The sequence below is a fragment of the Alosa sapidissima genome, chromosome 4 (genome assembly GCF_018492685.1).
Source record: "Alosa sapidissima isolate fAloSap1 chromosome 4, fAloSap1.pri, whole genome shotgun sequence".
NCBI lineage: Eukaryota > Metazoa > Chordata > Actinopteri > Clupeiformes > Clupeidae > Alosa > Alosa sapidissima.
The window spans coordinates 2,400,504-2,422,722 of record NC_055960.1 but is presented as its reverse complement, the minus strand read 5'-3'; the positions used below and the strand labels follow the sequence as shown (position 1 = coordinate 2,422,722).

General features: G+C 39.7%; 1 protein-coding gene and 1 long non-coding RNA gene across 3 annotated transcripts in view; one reads left to right on the top strand and one right to left on the bottom strand.

Annotated features, from left to right (window-relative positions):
* nicn1 (nicolin 1) overlaps nt 1-22,219 on the bottom strand; it is a 91,212-nt gene that overhangs the window by 11,377 nt on the left and 57,616 nt on the right. For both annotated transcript variants that reach the window (XM_042090066.1, XM_042090065.1), the window contains exons 4-5: nt 17,377-17,490; nt 17,191-17,259 (exon numbers count right to left, since the gene is read on the bottom strand). In XM_042090066.1, coding sequence (XP_041946000.1) covers nt 17,191-17,259; nt 17,377-17,490 — 183 coding nt within the window. The remainder of the gene's footprint in view (nt 1-17,190; nt 17,260-17,376; nt 17,491-22,219) is intronic.
* On the top strand, nt 5,738-6,725 carry LOC121707472. The gene is made up of 3 exons (XR_006031334.1): nt 5,738-5,770; nt 5,915-6,073; nt 6,637-6,725. It is a non-coding gene; the product is annotated as an uncharacterized LOC121707472 (long non-coding RNA).

Below are 22,219 nucleotides of genomic sequence, written 5' to 3'. Positions count from 1 at the left end.
ATAACGTAGGCAACACCCAGGTAACATGTTGTCCAGGCTATCTGAAGCAAGGGGTTGCCTCTCATCTACATCAACTGGTTACCTTGGGCTGCTACAGTCGTCAGTGCACTGTGCACAGTAGGCCTATGCTACTCTTTGTGGTTGATCAACTAAAAATAAAAGATGTATTTGGTGATGACGTTATTGTAGGCCTAGTAGACCTAAATTCTGAGAAATTAAATGGTACGAGAAACGATCTACATAGCGCACCAGACCGCAATGTCTTCAAGGGTTGAATGAAGGGAGTTTGCAAAAATTAGTGTATTTTTCAAGTCAATAAACATTCTTAATTTTCAAATGTCTTTGTCAGGGAACATCTGACTTTTAAAAACCATAGGCCTGGTAGTCGCTCAGACAAGGAGTTATAAGATAAAGGCAATACCATTTGTGTCACCTAATGCAGTTCAGTGAATTAGCAAGATACCATCAGAAGCCAACAATCATAAAGCACCTGTGCACGAGCGCGCTCTCTCCCCTGCGCATGAAGCTGTCTGCGTGTTGTAGGCTAGATTTGCGTGAGTTCTTTCTATCTGCTTTACTTTTGTGAGTTGCGACCACCTAGGCTATGTTATAACGTTCTATGAGGTACCAGTGTTTAGCTGTGTCACAAAACGATAAGCTTTGTCAGACTACTTTTAAAATGATATTCAGGGCTATATACATTTTAAACATTTGGGGGTGAAGACCCGACAAAGCCTTGCGTTAATTCTTCAGGTGGGAAGTGTCAGGAATTTTCATACGAGAGACGCTCTCATTGGTGGTTAGTATATGGAGAAGGAAATTGACAGCAACATATCCAATCACATTATGAGAGATGCTGAATTTAACATAAACTGCGATGTTTGATTTTAAATTAATGTACATTTAGCCGGGACTGTAAGCTGGCACACGTGAGTGCTCGATGTTTTCAGTGGGTCCCCGAGAGATGGAGCACCCACGGTATCGGCGCCTATGACGAGCGTATCTCGCGGTTGCATCCATTACAAACAAACATGCAATGTGAACGTCTGGGATTGGGGAGAGCACTAAATGCTCTTCTGAATAAGCACGAAGTCAAGCCTTTAAATGAAAAACACTCTTTAATAATCAAAGAAATAAACGCTAATGAAGTAAACTTGTGACCATCAAAAATAGTTTATCGCCTGTAACTCTGTGATAACAGGACGTAACAGGAAGGCATTTGGCTGAGCAACGGAGGTTAATATGCTCTATATTTTGTCCAAATGATGTCTGTTTATCATCGTTGCACTCGGAGAAAACCAGAATGTTTAATTTGTCCTGCGTTTCTTCTACGGCTGCAAATGGGATTCACTCGCCGTTAACCAAATATTTCTTTATTAGGGCAGGGCAGGCATATTTCTGGCTATTAAATTATTTCTAAACCAGTCTGCTAAAGTCTGTAGTGAAGTCTGTGTAGGGTTTTCCAGCTCCATTTCTTTTTACGAGACACCCTGCTCACTTGAGACCTCTGCCGGTCGTTGCAGCGTCACTGGAAGAAAATACAAATTAAAGTCGCGTGATCCCGCGCACGGACCGCGAGGGAAGCTGGCCAAGTCGAAGCACTGCCCACTGTATAGCAGTTAAACAGGGAATGAATCATGATTATTTGTTCGACCTCGCTATTAACTAGAATGTTATTGCAGCTTGATCATTAGTTCTAGCTATACTTTTCATCATGGGACAGGAAATGCTTTCAAATTCATTGATTTTATGTTATTTCATATCAACACAACTTATTTTGTCTGGGCAAATGTAGTTTACAATATTAATTTCATTGAGCCTGGTGCTAAAATTATCCTTTCTCTTGTCTAGAATTTGTCAAGCAACGAACTCCCTGATGCAGTGGACCTGTAAGTACTGCACTTTTTGTGCTGATAAGAGAGGCTATTCGCAGTATTCGCATTATCGCCTGAAACATGGGTCCCACGCTCGTACATCAGCTATCCCATGCCTTCATAGGGAATGTCTTTGCACTTTTAAAACAATTTTTTCACACATTTGCGAAGACATTTGAAGTTAAAGCAAATAGTTTTACTCTAACTAGTAACTTTCGGAGTAATGTTTATTCCACCCTTAATGCGCACAAAAGCAAAGAGCATCAAAATGAGAGTCCATTCAAACCCAAAATTGTTTCTGAGATTAGAGACAGTGTACTTTCTGAACCTGCTGGTAATTTGGATGTTGAACTTGTAAATGATGTTGATGTTGAGTTGGAGGTTTCTGAGGTTGATGAAGATGTGGGTGACTTGGACAGACAGTTAGAACATAATGTAGCTGCTCTTTTTCCGAAAATGTCATCAATTCTTAAAGGAAAATTCCGTTTTTTAGCACTTTAAGGCCCTTTTCTGGTTTGTTTTATATGAACTAGAGTGGTGGACACCGAAATTTTGACGATTGGTCCGGTCTCGACTTTTCTGACTTGTTTTGAATCGCCTTTGACTTCTCAGGGTGGCTGGCAATGGGCATACTGTAGTAGGCTACTCTAACATGTCCTAAAACAACCCTGTCACTGAACATGCCTTGCAAGATATGATGGAGCAGATCAACCAATTGTATTTGCAGTCACAGCCCTTGATGTGATCCTCAGTTCAAAGAGTACTGCAGCAGCATTGTGGAGATGTTGATGATACTTTAGTGAGTGAGATAGTAAGAGCAGCTACTGAGAGTAATGTGTTTCTGAAATCCAGGTTCACCATCAACTGTAAGCAACCGTGCATCATTCATTTTAAGGGAATTCTCTGTAGTAATGCCTGAGGAGCTGCTTGTCACAGGGATACAGGTCTCACAGGGACGGTTCCCTTTTCAAAGAGAATTCTCTTTTGTCTGAGGAAGAGTTCAGAATTTCGCTTTTCTTGTACATCAATGATTTTGAGGTGTCAAACCCCTTGGGAACGTCTAGAAAGAAGCACAAGCTATGTGCCATCTACTGGGTGCTTGACACCCAAAATATCGCTCCACACTTCATACCATTCAGCTTGCACTGCTTTGCAAGGTTGACGCCATTAAGGAATATGGCTATGATGAAATTCTTCGCTGTCTTGTTAAGGATGTTGTCTCTCTTGAGCGTCAAGGTGTGTATGGTGAGCAGTTAGGAACATTAGAGGCACTGTATCATTTGATGCTGCAGACAATCTTGCTGCTCACTCTGGGAGGATTCTTTGAAAGCTTCACAGTTAGTCGTTTCTGTATGGCCACGCGGGAAGGAATACAACACACAGAAGTGCAGTCAGGTGCATTCCAACAAATAACAAAAGAAAATCATGATCATCAGGTGTAAGAGGTATTGCAGGATGAAACCATGGCTCGAAAATATGGTGTTAAAAAAAGCTGCTTGTTGAGTGATAGCTTGGAACACTTTCATGTTGTTAATGGTTTCCCACCGGACCTTTTGCATGATCTCTTGGAGGGCATTGTTCCTTTTGAATTGGCGTTGTGTTTAAAGGCATTGATTGCAAAAAGATACTTCTCACTTCTTAATTTAAATATGGCCATCAAACAGTTTCCTTATTCATTTTCTGATAAGACGAATCAACCTCAGGTCATCGGGAAAACATTTAATAATAATAACTTGGACTTATATAGCGCCTTTCATGGTACCCAAGGTCGCTTTACAATGGGGGGAGGGGGCAGGTGTTTTGAGGTGCTTTTTGAACATGGGCAGGGACGGGGCAGAGCGGACATGGAGTGGTAGACTGTTCCAGAGTGTGGGAGCGTTGGCAGAGAAAGCCCTGCCCCCAAAAGTCCGCAACCTGGTGCGGGGGGTGGCCAGCAGGTCCTTGTTAGAGGACCGCAGGGAGCGTGACTGAGTGTAGGGGTGGAGGAGGTCTGTGAGGTATTGTGGTGAGAGTCCATGGAAAGATTTGTAGGTGAGCAGGAGGATCTTGTACGCAATGCGTGACTTAACTGGCAACCAGTGGAGCTATTGGAGAATGGGAGTGATATGCTGCCAGGGCTTTGTGTGGGTTAAAACCCTGGCAGCTGAGTTCTGGACATGCTGGAGTCTGCTAAGGGCCTTGGTGGGCAGTCCAGACAGGACACCATTGCAGTAGTCCAAACGGGAGGTGATGAAGGCGTGGATGAGTGTCTCAGTTACTGAAGGTGTGAGTTAAGGCCGGAGTCGTGAGGTGTTTCTGAGGTGGTAGAAAGCAGACTTGGTGACATTGTTGATGTGAGACCGGAAGGAGAGAGTGGAGTCCAGAATAACACCCAGGTTGCGCACCTCAGTAGATGGGGAAATGGAGCAGCCATCCACAACCAGGGCCAGGTCTCCAATTTTCCTGAGCAGTGGTGCAGGGGTGCATTTGCCTCAAAGGGAACAATTGGGGGAAATGGCCATGAAAATTGGGCACTTCTTCAATTGCTACCTCTCTTGATAGGCCATCTCATCCCAGAGGGCGATGAGACTTGGGAAGTTCTGATGCACTTAAAAGATGTAGTGGAGTGGTCATTGTCCGTAGGCTTCACAGAGGAGTCCGTGTGCTTTCTGCGGTGCAAAGTTTCAGAACACAGAGGTGCATTTCAAAGTGTTCCCTGACAAAAGACTACGACCTAAACACCACTATGTGGAAGATTACACTGGGCTTATTAAAATGTTTGGACCTCTATCTCATGTGTGGACGATGCACTTTGAAGGGAAACACAAGTTTTTCAAAAAAGCAGTGCGTCACACCAACAATTTCAAGAACATAGCCCTCTCTTTAGCTGTTAAGCATCAGAAGATGATATCATTCCAACTAGCTGCCACCTCCTTTTTTAAGCCATTCATCGAAATTACCAAAGTGAAGTCGGTGATGGTTTCTTCTTTTCCAGAAAATATCCAGAACTCACTCTATGAAATGAATGCCCGGCAAAGCAGTCCTTGTGGCGTCTTCTGTATGCGTAGACAGCGTTAAGTACAGTGTGGACATTGTGGTTTCTGTTGGTTCTTGTTCCGGGCTCCCAGATTTCAGAATGACCACAAAGATTGTGGTGATCAACACTAACATTGTGTTTGTCTGCAGGCTTATGACAGCGTGGTACGACGAACATCTTAGGGCATATGAACTGTGTGGGGGTCATGTATCCACCTTCTTGGTCACCCACTTAACTGAATTGAATGATGTTTTTCCCCTATCAGTCTACAGCATTGGAGGCAGGCAGCTAGTTACACTTAAGAGGTATATCTTGTGTCCCAAATTGTTCTGTTGACGTGAATTAAAAATTGAGGCAAGCAGATCTTGCTTACTTAAAAGATGGTACTCTGCTGTGTCCGTCACGCGACATGAAGCACGACATCCTTGAAAAAATTGCGGAAGCCATTTATTCCTTCAAGGCTTACCCTACAGATGAGCAGTTTAATGATGTGGCAAAGGCCTTGATCTCTAAACATCCAAGCCTTACTGAACCTGGGACACAAACAGGCTGGTATGGCTGGAAAAGCAGCTTCAAATTTAAGATGGGAAATTTTCGTACTAAATTAAGAAAGACTGGGTGGGAAGACGTTGCTATCAATGGCAGTAAGAAAAGCAAGGTCAACCCGGGAGGAGATCATTCATCAAAAAATATCAAACGACCAAAAAGAGGCGAGGCCAACTACCTGCCAAACATGCCCGAAAGAAAAAACTGAAGCAAACTTTGAAACAATTAGAAACAATCTAGTTGAAGAAATGAAAAAGAAAAAACCAAATGGACTCATGATTCTGCAAATGATGGATCAAACGACTGATGGCCGGCTCTCTTCACCAAAGGCCAGGTAAGCTTATTCTTCTATTTCAAAGAATAAATGAATGCTGTGGTCATAATGATTTCAGGCTCAATTATGTCTAAGGTTATTTAGTGGATCAAACTCATGTTTAATGTATATTTCCCTGCTTCCCCCAACCCACATATTTTTCAGGTGTGTGCTGAGTTCAACAGAGTAGCAAGCAAGAATCTGGAGGGAGATTTCTTTGAGGCGCTGGACCAGCTCATTCCGCGTTTTTTGCAGCTGTTCAAGGAAAGAAATGGGACCGCTAGGCAGAAGCTGACAGAACTCATGCAGGACATCAACTTTGTAGTAAGGAATTTTATAACATGTCTTCACATATTGTCAAGGGTGATTTCAGTATCTTGTAAGATCCTATTGGTTTTAGTCATTTCCATGGAAAAGTTAAAGGTTGTATCAGCGATTACAGGCCCAAACATAAGCAGGCCGTCAAAAAAACGCATCTCTGTAGGCAGCCTAGGCTCTGAGATCTGCACACAAACAATTGCTAACAACAAGTGTTGTCAACCACTCAAAGGCAAAACAAAGTGTTCCAACCAATAACCGATGAGATGCACATTCAGGAGAGTATCGATTGCACGGATGGGAGGGGGCGGGAGTAGTGAGCTAGCTCTGTTTTGTTTGAACGTCAACAGAAGTTACGTTACCCCACCATTGCTGATACAACCTTTAAGGGCAGCCACAGACATAATGGTTACCCTCCTTTTCTTTGTTGTATGGGCTGTAAAGTTATTGTATAGCAGACAAGTGGTATTTTGAGGAATCCTGTTCAACCAGACTTACACTTTGTTCTGTTGGGATGTTTAGTTTGTGTCTTGTGAATGTTTTAACCTTTATTGTCTCTGTATCTTTAGACATCAGATGTGATAGCCCAGCGCACCTTGGTCCTCAAAGGAATTCCTATCTTGCTTGGAGACAAGTCCAATGAGTTCTACAGGACAACATTTGTAAGTATACTTACATGGAAGGAAAAAAATCTTGGATCTCAATTTGTTTAGCAAATTATCATATCTACTCATGGTTATTTATCTACACAAGATATTTATTCACAATTGTGCAATGCACATTGGAAATTGCCACTTATTCCCCATCTTTATACGTTCAATGACTTGGGGTGACGAGGGGGCCCATTGGACATTTTATAAAATAGTACAAGGATATACAGTTGCTATCCTATTCAGCCTAACCTACACTGAGTACTGACTTAAAGAAGACATCTGGGTCTGGTTTCCAAGAGTCACCGAGTGTTGCAGGAAGCGAAAAAACAGCAAAGATCCAAGATTGACCTAGATCTCCCCTAGGTGACCTACTGTATGGGGAAATCTTTTAAACTTTGCTTTTGGCCTCTTATCATGCTCAGAAGATCATACATGTAATTAGAGCTATCAATTCAATTTTATGACATAACACCAGTCACTCGCTTCTGTCAAGTGTCATTCGGTTTTTGTCATGATAAGAGTGACATGACACTGTCATAACTTATGTCGATACTGTCAAGTAAAATGTTACTGCAAGATCTAAGTCTAGGTTGGAACCAACATTTGTTCGAGTTCATATAACAATAGGTGACCCTAAGAAAACAGACCTACAGTCATATGCAAAAGTTTGGACACCCATGCTAAAGTTGACTAAAAAGAGAAATAAAAAAATCATCTTACAGGGTGTCCTTACTTATGCACCCTGTATTTTAAGGAAGAATATTTATTTATTTATGATGCATGATACTTTTACAATGAAAATTGGTGTCTTTACATTTGGATTTTTACTCTTTTTTAAATTTACTTTTTTTTTTAATTGAAAAAAAAAAAAAAAGGAAGCCTCCTTTAATGTACACTTTAGTTTAAAGGGTTAAATTGTTTAACAGTGAAATATTGTAGTGAGGACTTTTATTTTGAAACAGTTTTTGGGAGTTTTTGAACAGTTGACAGTTACAACAGTTGAACAGTTGATAACAGTTGAACAGTTGGATAGTTTAAAGGGACTTTTATTTTGAAACAGTTGTGGGCACAGGAAGCCGTTGAACAGGATGTGTAGTCTTAATATGGCCAGTTTGTATGCTTAAAGCCCGAGACTGGCAGTTGATCCAGGTGGCCTGAACACCCATAGACATAATATACATAGACGCCGCATCGACCGCTGCTCCCTACTAGCGCTGACGAGATTTGGAGCCGCCATCTTGGACCGGTCATCCACTCCACTCAGTGTAATCTGTTTGGCTGGTGCAATGAGCTGTCAGCACACTTAATTAATCATATCTCACTGAATACCGAACAGATTTTCACGCGGTTTTTTTTGCTGCAAAGGTCATACATGTAGCTATGATACAGGCCACATTGTTCGAAAATACAAAATACAACCAATAGTACGGTAATGTTAAGTCTTACTTGTGAAAAGTAAATCCCCCGAGTATGGTCCGCCGATTTGAGCAGGAACATGCTGCACAGTGCTGTCATCTTGTGTTTTCTGCTGCAACGCAATGAGGAGTATGACCGGTCCAAGATGGCGGCCGCATTTCTTGTTTCCAGCAGCCAATGCGGCGTCTATGTATATTATGTCTATGTGAACACCTGCCATAGGATTCTAATTGCTTAACGGCTCTATTGTGATGTCATCAGCCCATGTAAAGTCTATGGGGAAATTTTGATTAGTTTTTAATTAATAGTTTAAAAAGTATAAAAGTTACAAAGCTGAAAAATACATAGCACCCATGTCCTAAGTAAGACCTACGCAACGTAGTTTGAATGAAGTTTCTACGTTAAACGGTTGAAGCTGCATTAAACGTGTTAGAAGAAGAACTAGAAAAGCATTTCCTGAAGGAAATACAGTGCATGAAAATGCAAAAATATGATGTAAAATATCATACAGAGTAAAAACAAACTATATTGGTTGCTAAGTAGATGAGGTTTAATATAGTTGGAATGACTGAACAGTTAAATAGGTGGATAGTTTAAATGGTTAAATTATTTAGGTAGATAGTTGACGATAACTGACAGTTGGAATGGCTCTAATGTTTGCAAGCAGTTATGCTAACTATGTTAACAAAGATAATAATGTTAACCAAGTTACTATGCTAATTAGCATGCTAACAATGTTAAAATGCTAACTATGCTAACCATGTTACTTAGCTAACTTAACAAATCATTTTTAGCAGTTATGCTAACTAGCATGCTAACATGCTAGCATGCTAACTATGCTAACCATGTTACTTAGTTAACTTAGCTAATCATTTTTAGCAGTTTTGTTAAAAATGCTAACTAGCATGCTAACATGCTAGCATGCTAACTATGCTAACCATGTTACTTAGCTAACTTAGCTAATCATTTTTAGCAGTTATGCTAACTAGCATGCTAACTATGCGTTAACTAGCATGCTAACTATGCTAACCAAGTTACTTAGCTAACTTAGCTAATCATTTTAAGCAGTTTTGCTAAAAATGCTAACTAGCATGCTAACATGCTAACTATGCTAACCATGCTACTTAGCTAACTTAGCTAACTAGCTACAGTGGGTAGGAGTCATAGTTGATGACAAGTAACAGTTACAATGGCTAAACAGTTAAAAAGTTCAGTAGTTTAAAGGGTTAAATTGTTTAACAGTAAAATCAGAGACGGTTGATAAAGCGAGACGATTCATAAGAGGGTAAATTCTGGCACGTTATGACGTGGGGTTCGAAGCAGTCACGCCCATTTAGGAGTCTAGCGGGAGGTCCAGTGTCTATGTATTCCTATGGGAGAAATGAACATTTTCACGGAATATGACCAATCCCTTAGCCCTACATTCAGCGATGTAAGTTTTGAACCCATTTTCTAGAAGCCACATGTCTCCCTAACATTCCGACATTGAAATTGTATTTTCCAACGAAACAAATAAAGACAAAAATAGCTTTGTTCGTGATCTGTCACTGTCTCCTCAAAGCTCTGGTGCACAGCCACCTGTTCTCAGAGGCTCTAGACTCAGAGATGGTTGATAAACTAACCTAACATATTTTTTGCTAGAACTAGTAGACTACCACAAAGTTGCTGAACATATGTTATTTCAGGTTTGTTTGCAACAATATATAAGTTTAACCAAAGTTCTTAGCTGCTAGCTAGCTAGCGAACATTCCCATTCACTTTCCGTTTACTATGCTAACGTTAGCTAGCTAGCTAGCTAGCTCGGTTAACGGGGCAAAATGAAATTATTCATTCCGTGTCCGAAAGAGTGTTTCATTGGCATCACACACAAACAATGACTGTAAAATAGTATACAAAATTATATGTATATGTTATTATTGCTTATTCGGAGAAAAGTTTATGTTTTGACACGCCTATTTAGGAGTCCGGAACTAGTGCCATTTCGTTCCATTGATGAATCGTCTTATGATTCATCTTAGTTAACTATAGAATCTTTGGTAAAATATTATAGTGAGAACTTTTATTTTGAAACAGTTTTTGGCAGAGGAAGTAGTTGAACAGGATGTGTAGTCTTAATAGGGCCAGTTTGTATGCTTAAAGCCTGAGACTGGCAGTTGGTCCAGGTGGCCCGAACACCTGCCATAGGATTCTAATTGCTTAACGGCCGTATTGTGATGTCATAATCATAATGTTAAGTCAATGGGGAAATTTTGATTAGTTTTTAATTCATAGTTTAAAAAGTATAAAAGTTACAAAGCTGAAAAATACATAGCACCCATGTCCCAAGTAAGACCTACGTAACATAGTTTGAATGAAGTTTCTACGTTAAACGGTTGAAGCTGCATTAAATGCGTTAGCGGAAGAATAAGAATAAGAAGCCTACGAAGAACAGTACAGTGCATTTTCATGCACTGTAATAAGAAGAAGCAGAATAAGAAGCCTAGGAAGAACAGTACAGTGCATTTTCATGCACTGTAACTAGAAATGCAATTCCAAGGAATTACCAGTGCATGAAAATGCTAAAGTTGTGATGTAAAATATCATGTATAGTTAAAACAGATAATACAGAGATGGTTACTACGGTGATGCTAGGATAGACATGGTGGTTGCATAGCTTAATAAAAGTTGATAGTTGTAGATAGTTTAAAAGTTGTTGATAGACAGTAGATGGTTTAAAAGTTGTTGATAGACAGCTAGTTTAATAGATAGTTTAATGATAGTTTAAAAGTAGACCGTTTAAAAGTTGAAGGTAAATACTTTAAAAGTTGTTGACAGAATGGAAGTTTAATGAATGTTGATATTCAAATAGTTTAATGGCTGTGTATAGGTAGATATTTGACGATAACTGAAAGTTGGAATGGCTCTAATGTTTGCTAGCAGTTATGCTAAGATTTTTAACTATGCTAACCATGCTACTTAGCTAATGTTTTATAGCAGTGCTAGCAATGCTGACATGCTAACCATGTTACTTAGCTAACTTTGCTAACGTTTTCTAGCAGTTTTGTTAAACATGCTAATTATGTTAGCAATGCTAACATGCTAACTATGTTAACCATGTGACTTAGCTAACCTAGCTAATCATTTTTAGTAGTTATGCTAACTATGCTAACTAACATGCTACCAATGCTAACTATGCTAACCATGTGACTTAGCTAACCTAGCTAATCATTTTAGCAGTTTTGCTAAAAATGTTAACAATGTTAGCATGCTAACTATGCTAACCATGCCAACTAGCTACAGTGAGTAGGAGTCATAGTTGATGACAAGTGTTGACATAGTTGATGACAAGTTAAAAGTTGTTGATAGACAGCTACTTTAATAGATAGTTTAATAATAGTTTAAAAGTAGACTGTTTAAAAGTTGAATGTATATAGTTTAAAAGTTGAATGTAGATAGTTTAAAAGTTGTTGATAGACAGCTAGTTTAATAGATAGATAGTTTAATGATAGTTTAAAAGTAGACCGTTTAAAAGTTGAATGTAAAAAGTTCAGTAGTTTAATGGGTTACATTGTTTAACAGTGGATTATTGTAGTGAGGACTTTTATTTTGAAACAGTTTTGGGCAGAGGAAACAGTTGAATAGGATGTGTAGTCTTAATAGTTGACCCAGATTGTATGCTTAAAGCCTGAGGCTGCAGGTGGCCTGAACACCTGCCATAGGATTCTAATTGCTTAACGGCCGTATTATGATGTCACAATCGGCAATGTTAAGTCTATGGGGTTTTTAAAAAGTTTTTCTTTAATAGATTAAAAAGTATAAAAGTTTCAAAGTTGAAAAGACATAGCAGCTTGGTCCGTTTGAAGACCTACGTTACAAAGTTTGAACAAAGTTTCTAAGTTAAACTGTTCAAGAGAAATTGAGTACGGAAAAAGTGGTAAGCGGAATAATAATAAGAAGTTGTTGTTGATGTTGTTGCCTTGGAAGAACAGTACAGTGCATTTTCATGCACTGTAATAAGAACTAGAAAATGTAATTCCAGGGAATTACGAGTGCATGAAAATGCAAAAATGGCTGCTGAATAAAATATTGTTGAATATAGCTGCAAGCAGCAATGAGTGGGCCAAGCAGAATAGGCCGGAGTAGCCACGGCGACAAGATAGAACTCAGCAGACACTCGCGATCAACACTTTCAACAAGTGTAAAATTAAACATAACTGATTTTGTAGGGCTGAAACAGAGCTGAGTATTGCCACTGCCTCCGCCAGCCAGCCCCCCACCTAATCACCCCAGCCCGTCCCACCCCGTCCTGCCCTGCCCTGCCCTTGCACGCACGCATTAGAATTAACTGGATGGAACATGTTGTCATCAGTTTCACATCAAAAAATAAAAGATTGATAAAACACATCAGCAACTACAGATGAAAATACAATATTGCTAATTGCAGCACCCCCTACAGGTCAAAGGTCACCAAAGTTTTTGAGCGTCCTCCTAATGGGGTCATGAATATATGTAGTAAGTTTGGTTATGATACATGGCAGGGTTGCTGAGATATGAGCTCACTTCCTGTTTGGCGGCTTCGCCACCAATTTCGATTGGCGGTTACGGGCGAATGCTTTTGTCAATTGTTCAAGAGAGCAAGATATTCATAGGTTATGGTCTGAAGATGGTCTGTGCCAATGTTGGTGAAGATCAGATGAAATTTGCGACCTGTGAAAACTTTTTGATGTTTTTGATTAAATCAATTACGATGACATCACAAGTTGGCTTGGGTCGGCCTAAGGACCTCCAACAGCATTACCAGATACCACTAGTGCGTTTTAATTCTAAGCACAACTGCAGCTACAGGCCAAAAGGCATGTTTCTTAATTACAGCGCCCCCTAGAGGTCAAAGGTCACCAGATTTCTTGAGCGTCCCCCTGATTGGGTCCTGAGTCCATGTACTAAGTTTGGTTATGATAGATTTATAGGTTGCTGAGATATGAGCTCACTTCCTGTTTGGCGGCTTCGCCGCAAATTTCGATTGGCTGTTACGCGTGAACGGTTTTAGTTCCGAAGACAAAAAGCAATGCATTAATGAGGCATGGCCTGAAGATCATGTGTGTCAAGTTTGGTGACGATCGGACAAAATTTGTGACCTGTGAAAGATTAGTTTCACTTTCACTAAAATCCAATATGGCGGAAAATGACGTCATAAGGTGCGTTGAACTCAGCTTGGTCCAAGGATTCCAAGGATAGCTCATTTTTCAAAATCGAGCCAACGGGTCAGAAGTTAGGTGCGTGAAAGCATGTCCAACTTTGGCCTGTTGGTGGCGCTAGAGCGCTCGGGGTGCGGACTTAAAACTTGCTGAAATTAATCATGGGGTACTGCCTAATTAGTGTGCCAAATTTCACAACTTTTCACCAGACGGTTCTATGGGCTGCCATAGACTTCAATGGCAGAGGATTTATAATAATAAGAAAACTAAGAAACACAATGGGTGCCTTCGCAGCTTCTCTGCTTGGCCCCCAATAATAGGGAAGAAAACATAGAATCACTATGGGTTGCCTCGCAGCTTCGCTGCTTGGCCCCCAATAATAAGAAAAGATAGAAACACAATGGGTGCCTTCGCAGCTTCGCTGCTTGGCCCCCAAATATTGTGGCAGCTATCAAATGGAGGAGGGACTGAAAAGATGCCTAGATCATCTAGAGTCGAATGGATTGAAGGTGGATTACAGATCCAGAAATTTCTGAGGGAACGCAGCATAACTCAGTTCTATGACATTTGGAAAGGTAAATTGTTTTCCTAATTCACATCCTAAACTTTGAAGTTAGCAATTAACAGTTCATATACATTAGTATGTGTGGTAAACAGGTTTGTCCAAAAAACTTGAGAAAGCTTCGCACCATGAAGACTGCTTGTTCTGAAGAAGTGGCTGCAGAGCATCAAAAACCATGTCTACTGGTGTGCCACGTCGTCAAGCACTGGACCAGAAACGGTGGACATCACTGCTAAACCACCTACAAAATGTTCATGTCCATGAAGACGATGGCTACAACCTGGTATGTGCCATTACTCAGAAAATCAACAGTGTTACATTTTCCCACACTCTTTTGTTATGATTGATATGATTTTGTTATGATGCAAGGGGTTAATATTTCACCATGTGTTCTTATTTTACTGAAGGGTAAGTTGCACTTCACAAAGCTGAGAAAATACTGCTCAACAAGAGAGTCCTGAAGGATGTAGAGAAACCTCATCAGACCTCATCACTGGAGTCTTTCCACAGCCTTATACTGCGATTTGCACCAAAGAATGTAGTTTTCCCCTTCATGGGAATGTTGTGCGGGTAATACTGTTATGTTCACATAAATACTGGTTATGGGAACTACTTTTAGTTAAAGTTCATGGGACTACTTTTATGTTATGCGCATGATACCTTTGAGGTAGTACTGAGTGGCGCATTGATACACTGAACTAGAGCAGTAGACCTTCGGCAGAGTAACAAATGCAATGTAACGTGTCTATAACAAAAATCCAGTAAAGACTATGGTTAACTTTACTCCGGTGTTTAATTGATGTATGTTGTGAAAGTGCAATACACAACAAATACACAATGTCATGATTTTAAAAGTTACTGATTGACATGACTGTCAGTCATCCTATGTATATAATAATTTTGCTGTGTTGTTACCATAGGTTGTATCCAGGGTTCTAAATTAACTTTATATGGCTGATAACGTTAATCTAATAATGGAGCGGCCTGAATGCGGGACTATTGACTGGACGTACTAACTCTGACTTCAATTGAACGTATAGCCCCGTGCAGAGACACACACGCGCAGGACCACTTTGCGGGTCTCTCTCTCTCTCTCATTGGTCACCACTGAAAGGTAAATTATAGCCTAGGTGCTTCTACATCAACCGCTATCGACAGGAAAGGAAAACGTTTCACGTAAAAAAGTTTAGCAGGAACCGTCAGGAATTTTGCAGTAGCATGACGGCCTATAACGCAAGAGAACATGGATATGTTCTCCATTTGAGGAACGTTATATTCGATTGCGGACGTTAATCTGAATTAACATTTAAAAACATATTCAATTATATATTTTTCATATATCTGAAATATATATTTATATAAAAATCATATATATTATTCATACCCACCTGACTATAAATCGGAGGGCCAACCAAACTATGAAAAAAAGTGTGACTTCTATTTCCGACAAGAATTTGCATTTCTAGGAGAGAGGGAGATAGAGAGCGCGCGTGTAAGTGATGATTACTTCTGGTGGTAGCAGAGTAATGGATATTATTATTATTAAATATTATTATTAAATGTTAGGTATCCGCCAATGTAGGTTCAGACAGCGGGTTAGGTGAAATAGATCAACCTATTCTGTTTTTGCGGTTTGTCTCACGATACAGCCCGTATCAAAACTATAGAAAGCCCCAGACGAATAGGCAAGATGTTTTGTGGTGCGTCGGAAAATTAGACATTTTATTTATTTATTTATTTCTGAAAAGTGGGGTAGCCACTGGCCTCGTGATCCAGTGATGTTGGACCCCCGAAGCGCACTAAGACACTTGTCATTTTCCTTATAGACAGACCCATGGCTACACTAGACAGGCAACTGTGTTCTGTTCCAAGAGCATACTTTCTCTGTCTATAATCTGCAGGCTTAGGGCTTCCTCGACGAGGAGATTGCCCGCGGATAATTTGCGTCACAATTGAATGATCTATTATGGAATCACGGACTGAAAGAAACAAAACATTTTCCTGATAAGAAAATATTTCTTAATTAGTGTTAGACATGCAATTAGGGGGTAGTGATGTCAGCGCTCATTCAATGTATGTGCGCGTCTGCGCAAAACTGAACCACTGGAGATGACATGTGTAGAAGCAACAAACAACGTTATTCAAAACAATGAGCATAGAGTCTCGTCTAGTCTAATCCAAAAATGGAAATAACAGTTCAACAACAATAATTGGCACGCGAAATTAGACTGTTGTAAGCCTATAGTAGCAAATATCACAGCAAATAGCCGGGTGATGACACAGCTTTTAAAAACATTTATTTCACTCTCGCTGGAGAACGGGCTGTTGCGCAAACAGATTAATTAGGGTGATGATCTGCTCCTCCATTCACCAAAAGCTATGGTTTTGCTAAGCCATTCGCACAATAAATAATTTCTGAAAGGTTCTCTCCATTGTTAATGTGCAACATTTCTCCACGTGTAGTGGGGGTAGTGTCAAGCAGTGAAGAGATAGCCTATTGCAGGTAGGCAATGTTCAGACAGAAGACGGGCACCGCTTTCTCTGTTGGTATTTCTGTCCCTCTGAAAACTGTGTTAAAATGGTGTTTTTAGTCAAAATTAAATTTTCATGAGCTTAACCATTAATGAAAGTAAAACAAACAAACAAACAAACAAACAAAACAGCCAGATGCTTCTACATAAAATAACAAAAATACCTTCAAAAACAATAACAAGTTCTATCGTGAGACTGCATGTCGTTTGGAGCAGCGTATCGGTAGGCTAGCCTATATTAAAAACAGAAGATTTTTCATTATCTCCGGGATATAGGCCTACCGGTAATTCCGGTGATTGTTTGATTATAGTGCTAACTGTTGGGACTGTCGCGGGAGACGTAGTGTAGGCCTATCAGCCATCAAAACGAATTAAGCTCATCAGGGGGTTATTATAATAAGAGAGACGTTGAACTTTAAAGTCTATAGTGTTGGTTTGACTCTTCATTGATTCACTCATCTGCCAAAATTGTTTTTAAAATATGTTCATAGCAAAAATGGACGCATGCAATTAATTTAGATTAATTCATCACAGAGTATGTAATTAATTTGATTAATAAGGGAGTCAAGCGATTAAAAAAATATTTAGTTCATTTATTTATTTTAGCAATGGGGCAGTGGGTGGGCTACAGCTACAAATAACCAAATACTTTTTTATATAATTATCTGGCCTCTTGTGTCTACTTAGCCACTGGCTATCCTGTCATATTCCCTCTGGTAAAACACAGATTATATTATTTCTGTTCTAAATGAGGGTTAAGAAAAATTAAAGAGCAACAAGAACTTACATGCAAAAGAAGAGGTTCAGCAGCATTTGTGAGGGATGAAAGCCAAGTGGGAACACCTCTCTGAGCATCCTGGAAAACAGCAAAACAATGAAAAAAACAGACCAATTATCTCCATGCTGGTCCTGAGTAGGAAGCGCACAGTAGACTCACAGTGCAGAAATCTGTGTGCATGCCATATACTCTCACCTCTTGTGTGCGGTCATAAATTTTGATCTCATCAATGCTGAAGTTGAGCCAGGATGAAGATGGCTGTCGTAGAATAAGCCGAACTGAGTACACATTATCTGGCTCCACTAACATCTGTGACAAGAAACAAATTCATGGGGTTTGAATGCAGGATTGACAAAGACACAGAAGCGTCAAAATGTTAGTTGTTTTATGTTTACACTAAGTAAAGACTAATCAGTGTGCTCCAGTCATTTTTCTTATTTTTCTCTGCCATCCTACAGCAGTGAAGCACCTGCTTTTGCAGTTTCAACTGGATGATGCATGGAACATCCTATTTCATCCTATTGCTGCTCAATGATGGGTGTTTAATTTGCTTTTATATTTCTTAGGAGCATGTAGATATTTTTCTTGATTATTAGTGCGAAAACAAGATAGACCTATAATAGGTGTCCAGACAGAGATAGTGTGGTCTATCACTGTGACCCACCTCTTGAGGAGCAGAAAGGCAAGCGATGTTACACCGTTTCTAAGCTGAAACATTTTTTGTCACATACAATAAAACCATCACCTCACCATCCCCTAGCTCCCAGTGGACAGCCCAGGCTCAAGCAACGGCAACACAAACAACTGGTCCAACCTGGACCATAAAACATAACAAACTGTTCCAGCCAATAACCGACGATATGCGTGTTTAGGAAAGTTTCAATTGCACGGGAGGGACGAGCGAGCTAACCCTCAGTTTTGTTTGAACGTCAACAACGTCAAATAAATAAATAATGCATTAAGCTTAAGTCAAGTTTGTGTTTGGTAGTCTGCCCTTTTATTGGGGGCCAAGCAGCGAAGCTGCGAAGGCACCCATTGTGTTTCTACGTTTTCCTATTATTATTAGGGGTCCGAGCAGCGTAGCTGCAGGACCCCTATTGTTTCTGTACCGTTCATTTTTGGCCAAAATTCTGTAAAAGTCATACTGCAGCCTAAACCGTAACTCCAAAACTCTTCAAATTTTCAGGTATGGTTACCAGTACCCCCCCTCTGCCCATAACCCAAAATTTGGGGTACTGCACCCAAAGGTGGCGCTGTTGGAAAAAAAAGTTAATTATGCTAATTTCTCCTTACCAGATTGACCTAGACTCAAAATTCTTTCATAATATTAATCTCTAAACTCAGAAGCATCTTTTTGGCCCTGGTCTTATGGTCTAAAAATGTTTACTTTTGACACAATTTCATGGAAAAGCCAAACATTATAAAAAGTTTCACACTCTTCAAAAATAATCAAATCTTCACCAAATTTCTCACAGACAATGTTTAGACCAAGCCTCACAAAAGTTATCGGTCAGAATTTTGATATTTTGTTCCATTTCAGAGATATAGGCCAATAAAGTTAGACCACTTAGGCCATTTTTCCTAGATCACCTATATTCCTATAAACCGTAAGTCCTAGAAACTTCACATTTTCAAGTATTGTTACCAGTACCCCCCACTACCCATAACCCAAAATTTGGGGTACTGCACCTAAAGGTGGCGCTCTTGTCAAAAATGCTTATTTCTCCTTAACAGATTGACCTAGACTCAAAATTCTTTCATCATATTAATCTCTACATTCAGATGCATCTTTTTCACCCTGGTCTTATGCTCTAAAAATGTTTACTTTTGCCACAATTTCAGAGAAAAGCCAAACATCATAAAAAGTTTCACAGGCTTCAAAAATTATCAAATCTTCACCAAAATTCTCACAGACAATGTTTAGACAAAGCCTCACAAAAGTTATCAAAAGAATTTGGATATGTTGTTCCATTTCAGAGATATAGACCAATAAAGTTTGACCACTCAGCCCATTTCTCCTATATCACCTATATTCCTATACGAGTAATTTTTTTTCCTTGGAGAACAACCATCATTATGTGGATGCCATTAACAGTGCACATTTTCAGATCTGTACTCTTTTTTATAAAGCCCATAATTCTATTGTCAAATGTATGCTAGGACTTTTCTTGATGTTGTGTGTTTGCCAACACACATTTTCACCATGTGAATGTGACTGCCAATTATGTAGGATTGTCAGTGGCTCAGTGGGATAATGCCTAGTGCTGATGTTTTTTAGGTTGAGAGTTCGAATCCCTGGTAGTGCTTTAGGCTCTAGCTCGAATGCTATTGGTTATTGAAGATTCACACCATTGAACAGCACCTGAATGACATCAGGCAATCAACATACACAGTCATTAGTTGCCAAGAATCAGAATGCTGAGACACTCTGACATTTAGGGGAACTTCTTTGTTCACTATTTTTCCTTCATCATTAAGTCTATCATATTTATATTTCATCCATTAGTGTTCTTCTCTACAAATGTCTAATTGCCCCAGAATTTCAAAAACATTTCAGGTGTACTCTTTTAGGAAAGCCCTTCATTTTATTGTCAAATGTATGCTTGGAGTTTTTCTTGTGTGTTTACCAACACACATTTTCACCATGTGAATGTGACTGCCCAATGTGTATGATTGTTAGTGGCTCAGTGGGATAATGCCTTGTACTGGTGTTTCTTAGGTTAAGTGTTCGAATCCCTGTTAGAACTTTAGGATCAAGCTGCACATGCTATTGGTCATTTAAGATTCACACCATTGAACAGCACCTGAATGACATCAGCCAATCAACATTCACACTCATCAGTTGCCAAGAATCACAATGCCGAGACACTCTATGACATTCAGGGGAACTTCTTTGTTTACTATTTTTCCTTCATCATAAAGTCTATCATATTTATATTTCATCCATTAGTATTCTTCTCTACAAATGTCTTATTGCCCCAGAATTTCAAAAAGTTTTCAGGTGTACTCTTTTAGGAAAGCCCTTCATTTTATGGTCAAATGTATGCTTGGAGTTTTTCTTGTTGTGTGTTTACCAATACACATTTTCACCATGTGAATGTGACTGGCCAACATGTAGGATTGACAGTGGCTCAGTGGGATAATGCCTTGTACTGGTGATCCTTAGGTTGAGAGTTCAAATCCCACTTGAAGCATTAGTGTTAGAATACTGTTGGGTTGTGGATGTTAGCATACTACAATAGAATGCTGTTGGGATGTGGAGGTTAACACACTATAACATTACAGCTACTTGTCAATATGGACTTGTAGTGCAAGTGTAACTGTATAATTATAGGCTGTTTATCTTATTGACTCCGACACAGCTGTAGCCTATAATTATTTGTTATTCTTATAATATTTGTCATTTCTTATACATATTTAGTCGGCTCTTCCACTTGACAGAACAACTCTGTATCGGTTAAGGATGTCACGCATGAAACAATGCTGCAGAAACACGAAAAAACGACTGAGTTTAGTAGGCTATAATTTTCAGTTCCTGTTTATTTATTGCACGATGGGTAATAATTTAAAGGAATCGTGTTGCAGTCTTGTAAATAGTGACCCTGCAAGATCCCTAGTCATTGCAAAATCATAGTCTGTGACTTAAAACTCTACTACTTGTCTTTAGATGTGAGAGGGTCTGAGACTGTAGTCTTTCAAAAATCTTTTCCAAATCTTTGCAAATCTTTCCAAAGTCTGTCAGTGTAAGGAGGGCTTGTGGTGAAAGTGCTGTGGAGAAATTGCAGGATTGTTTGGCTCTGCCACCTAACCACACCCAGTTTACCTGCTGGGAAACCCTGTAGCTCCGGAGCAGGGGCTCAGACCAGGATAAATTGTTTGCTCGCCCTCAGTTCACTCTTTTGTTCATCTCAACCCAGCACTCCAGTGTGTCCTACTTTGTGTGCGTCTTTAAGTTAACGTAAGTCATCACTTTAATGACCCTCACTATGACTTTTGTGATGTTAATCAGTTTGTAGAGTAGCTCTGCCATCATGTGTAAAGTTAAGGTCTTTGTTTGTTGGTTTGGTGTGTTGGAGTCCCATGTGAGAGATGATTAGGTGCTGTTGGTTGACTTGGGATGTCAAGTATTGTTTAGTTGTACCTTATATAGCCATATGATTTCAGTTTATTGTTCAAATGTCAATTGGTTTGTTTGTGAGTTGGGATCTGTACTGATTTACCCCATTTCACTGATTACTCCATTTTCTGTTTGTTTGCTCTTTGATGCAGCACACATACAAGTAAAGAACAAAAGAACAGATGAATTGAAACTCAAATAAAGTTCACTTGTGTTGCACCGAAACCTGCCATCTCCGTGTCATCACTTCATACCATTGAGCCTTCTGACCGAGGCTCTGCCTGCTCGCCACACACTCACTCTACCTCGACCCACATCGCCCCCTACAGTTCCTTCAGCTGGGTTGTGGAGGTTAGCATACTAGAATAGAATACTGTTAAGAATACTGTTGGGTTGTGGATAACGTTACAGCTACTTGTCAGGACTTGTCGTGCAAGGCAAGTATAACTGCATAATTATAGGCTGTTCATCTTATTGACTCCAACACAGAACCCACCCCCACCCCCCTTCACCTACCACCACAAATACATTTCCATTCTGTGGGAAACACTGCCTTCCATTAACAGACGCTTCATCTTATCCATGACAAATGCATAGTCCTGTAGAATAGAGTATTGTTAAAATACTATTGAGTTGTGGAGATTAGCGCACTAGAATACTACTGTTAGAATACTGTTGGGTTGTGGAGGTTAGCACACTAGAATAGGGTATTGTTAGAATACTATTAGGTTGTGGAGGTTAGCACACTATAACGTTACAGCACAGGGTAATCCTAATCTTATGCATCAAATTTATTCCAATCCAACTCAAAAGTTTTGAACAACACAAAGTGAAGGTTTTATCCAGATCAAAACCAAGAATAGATTATGTGATCTAATCCAATTTCAGGATCCTTGTTTCCCTTTGAACAAGCCATTTTCA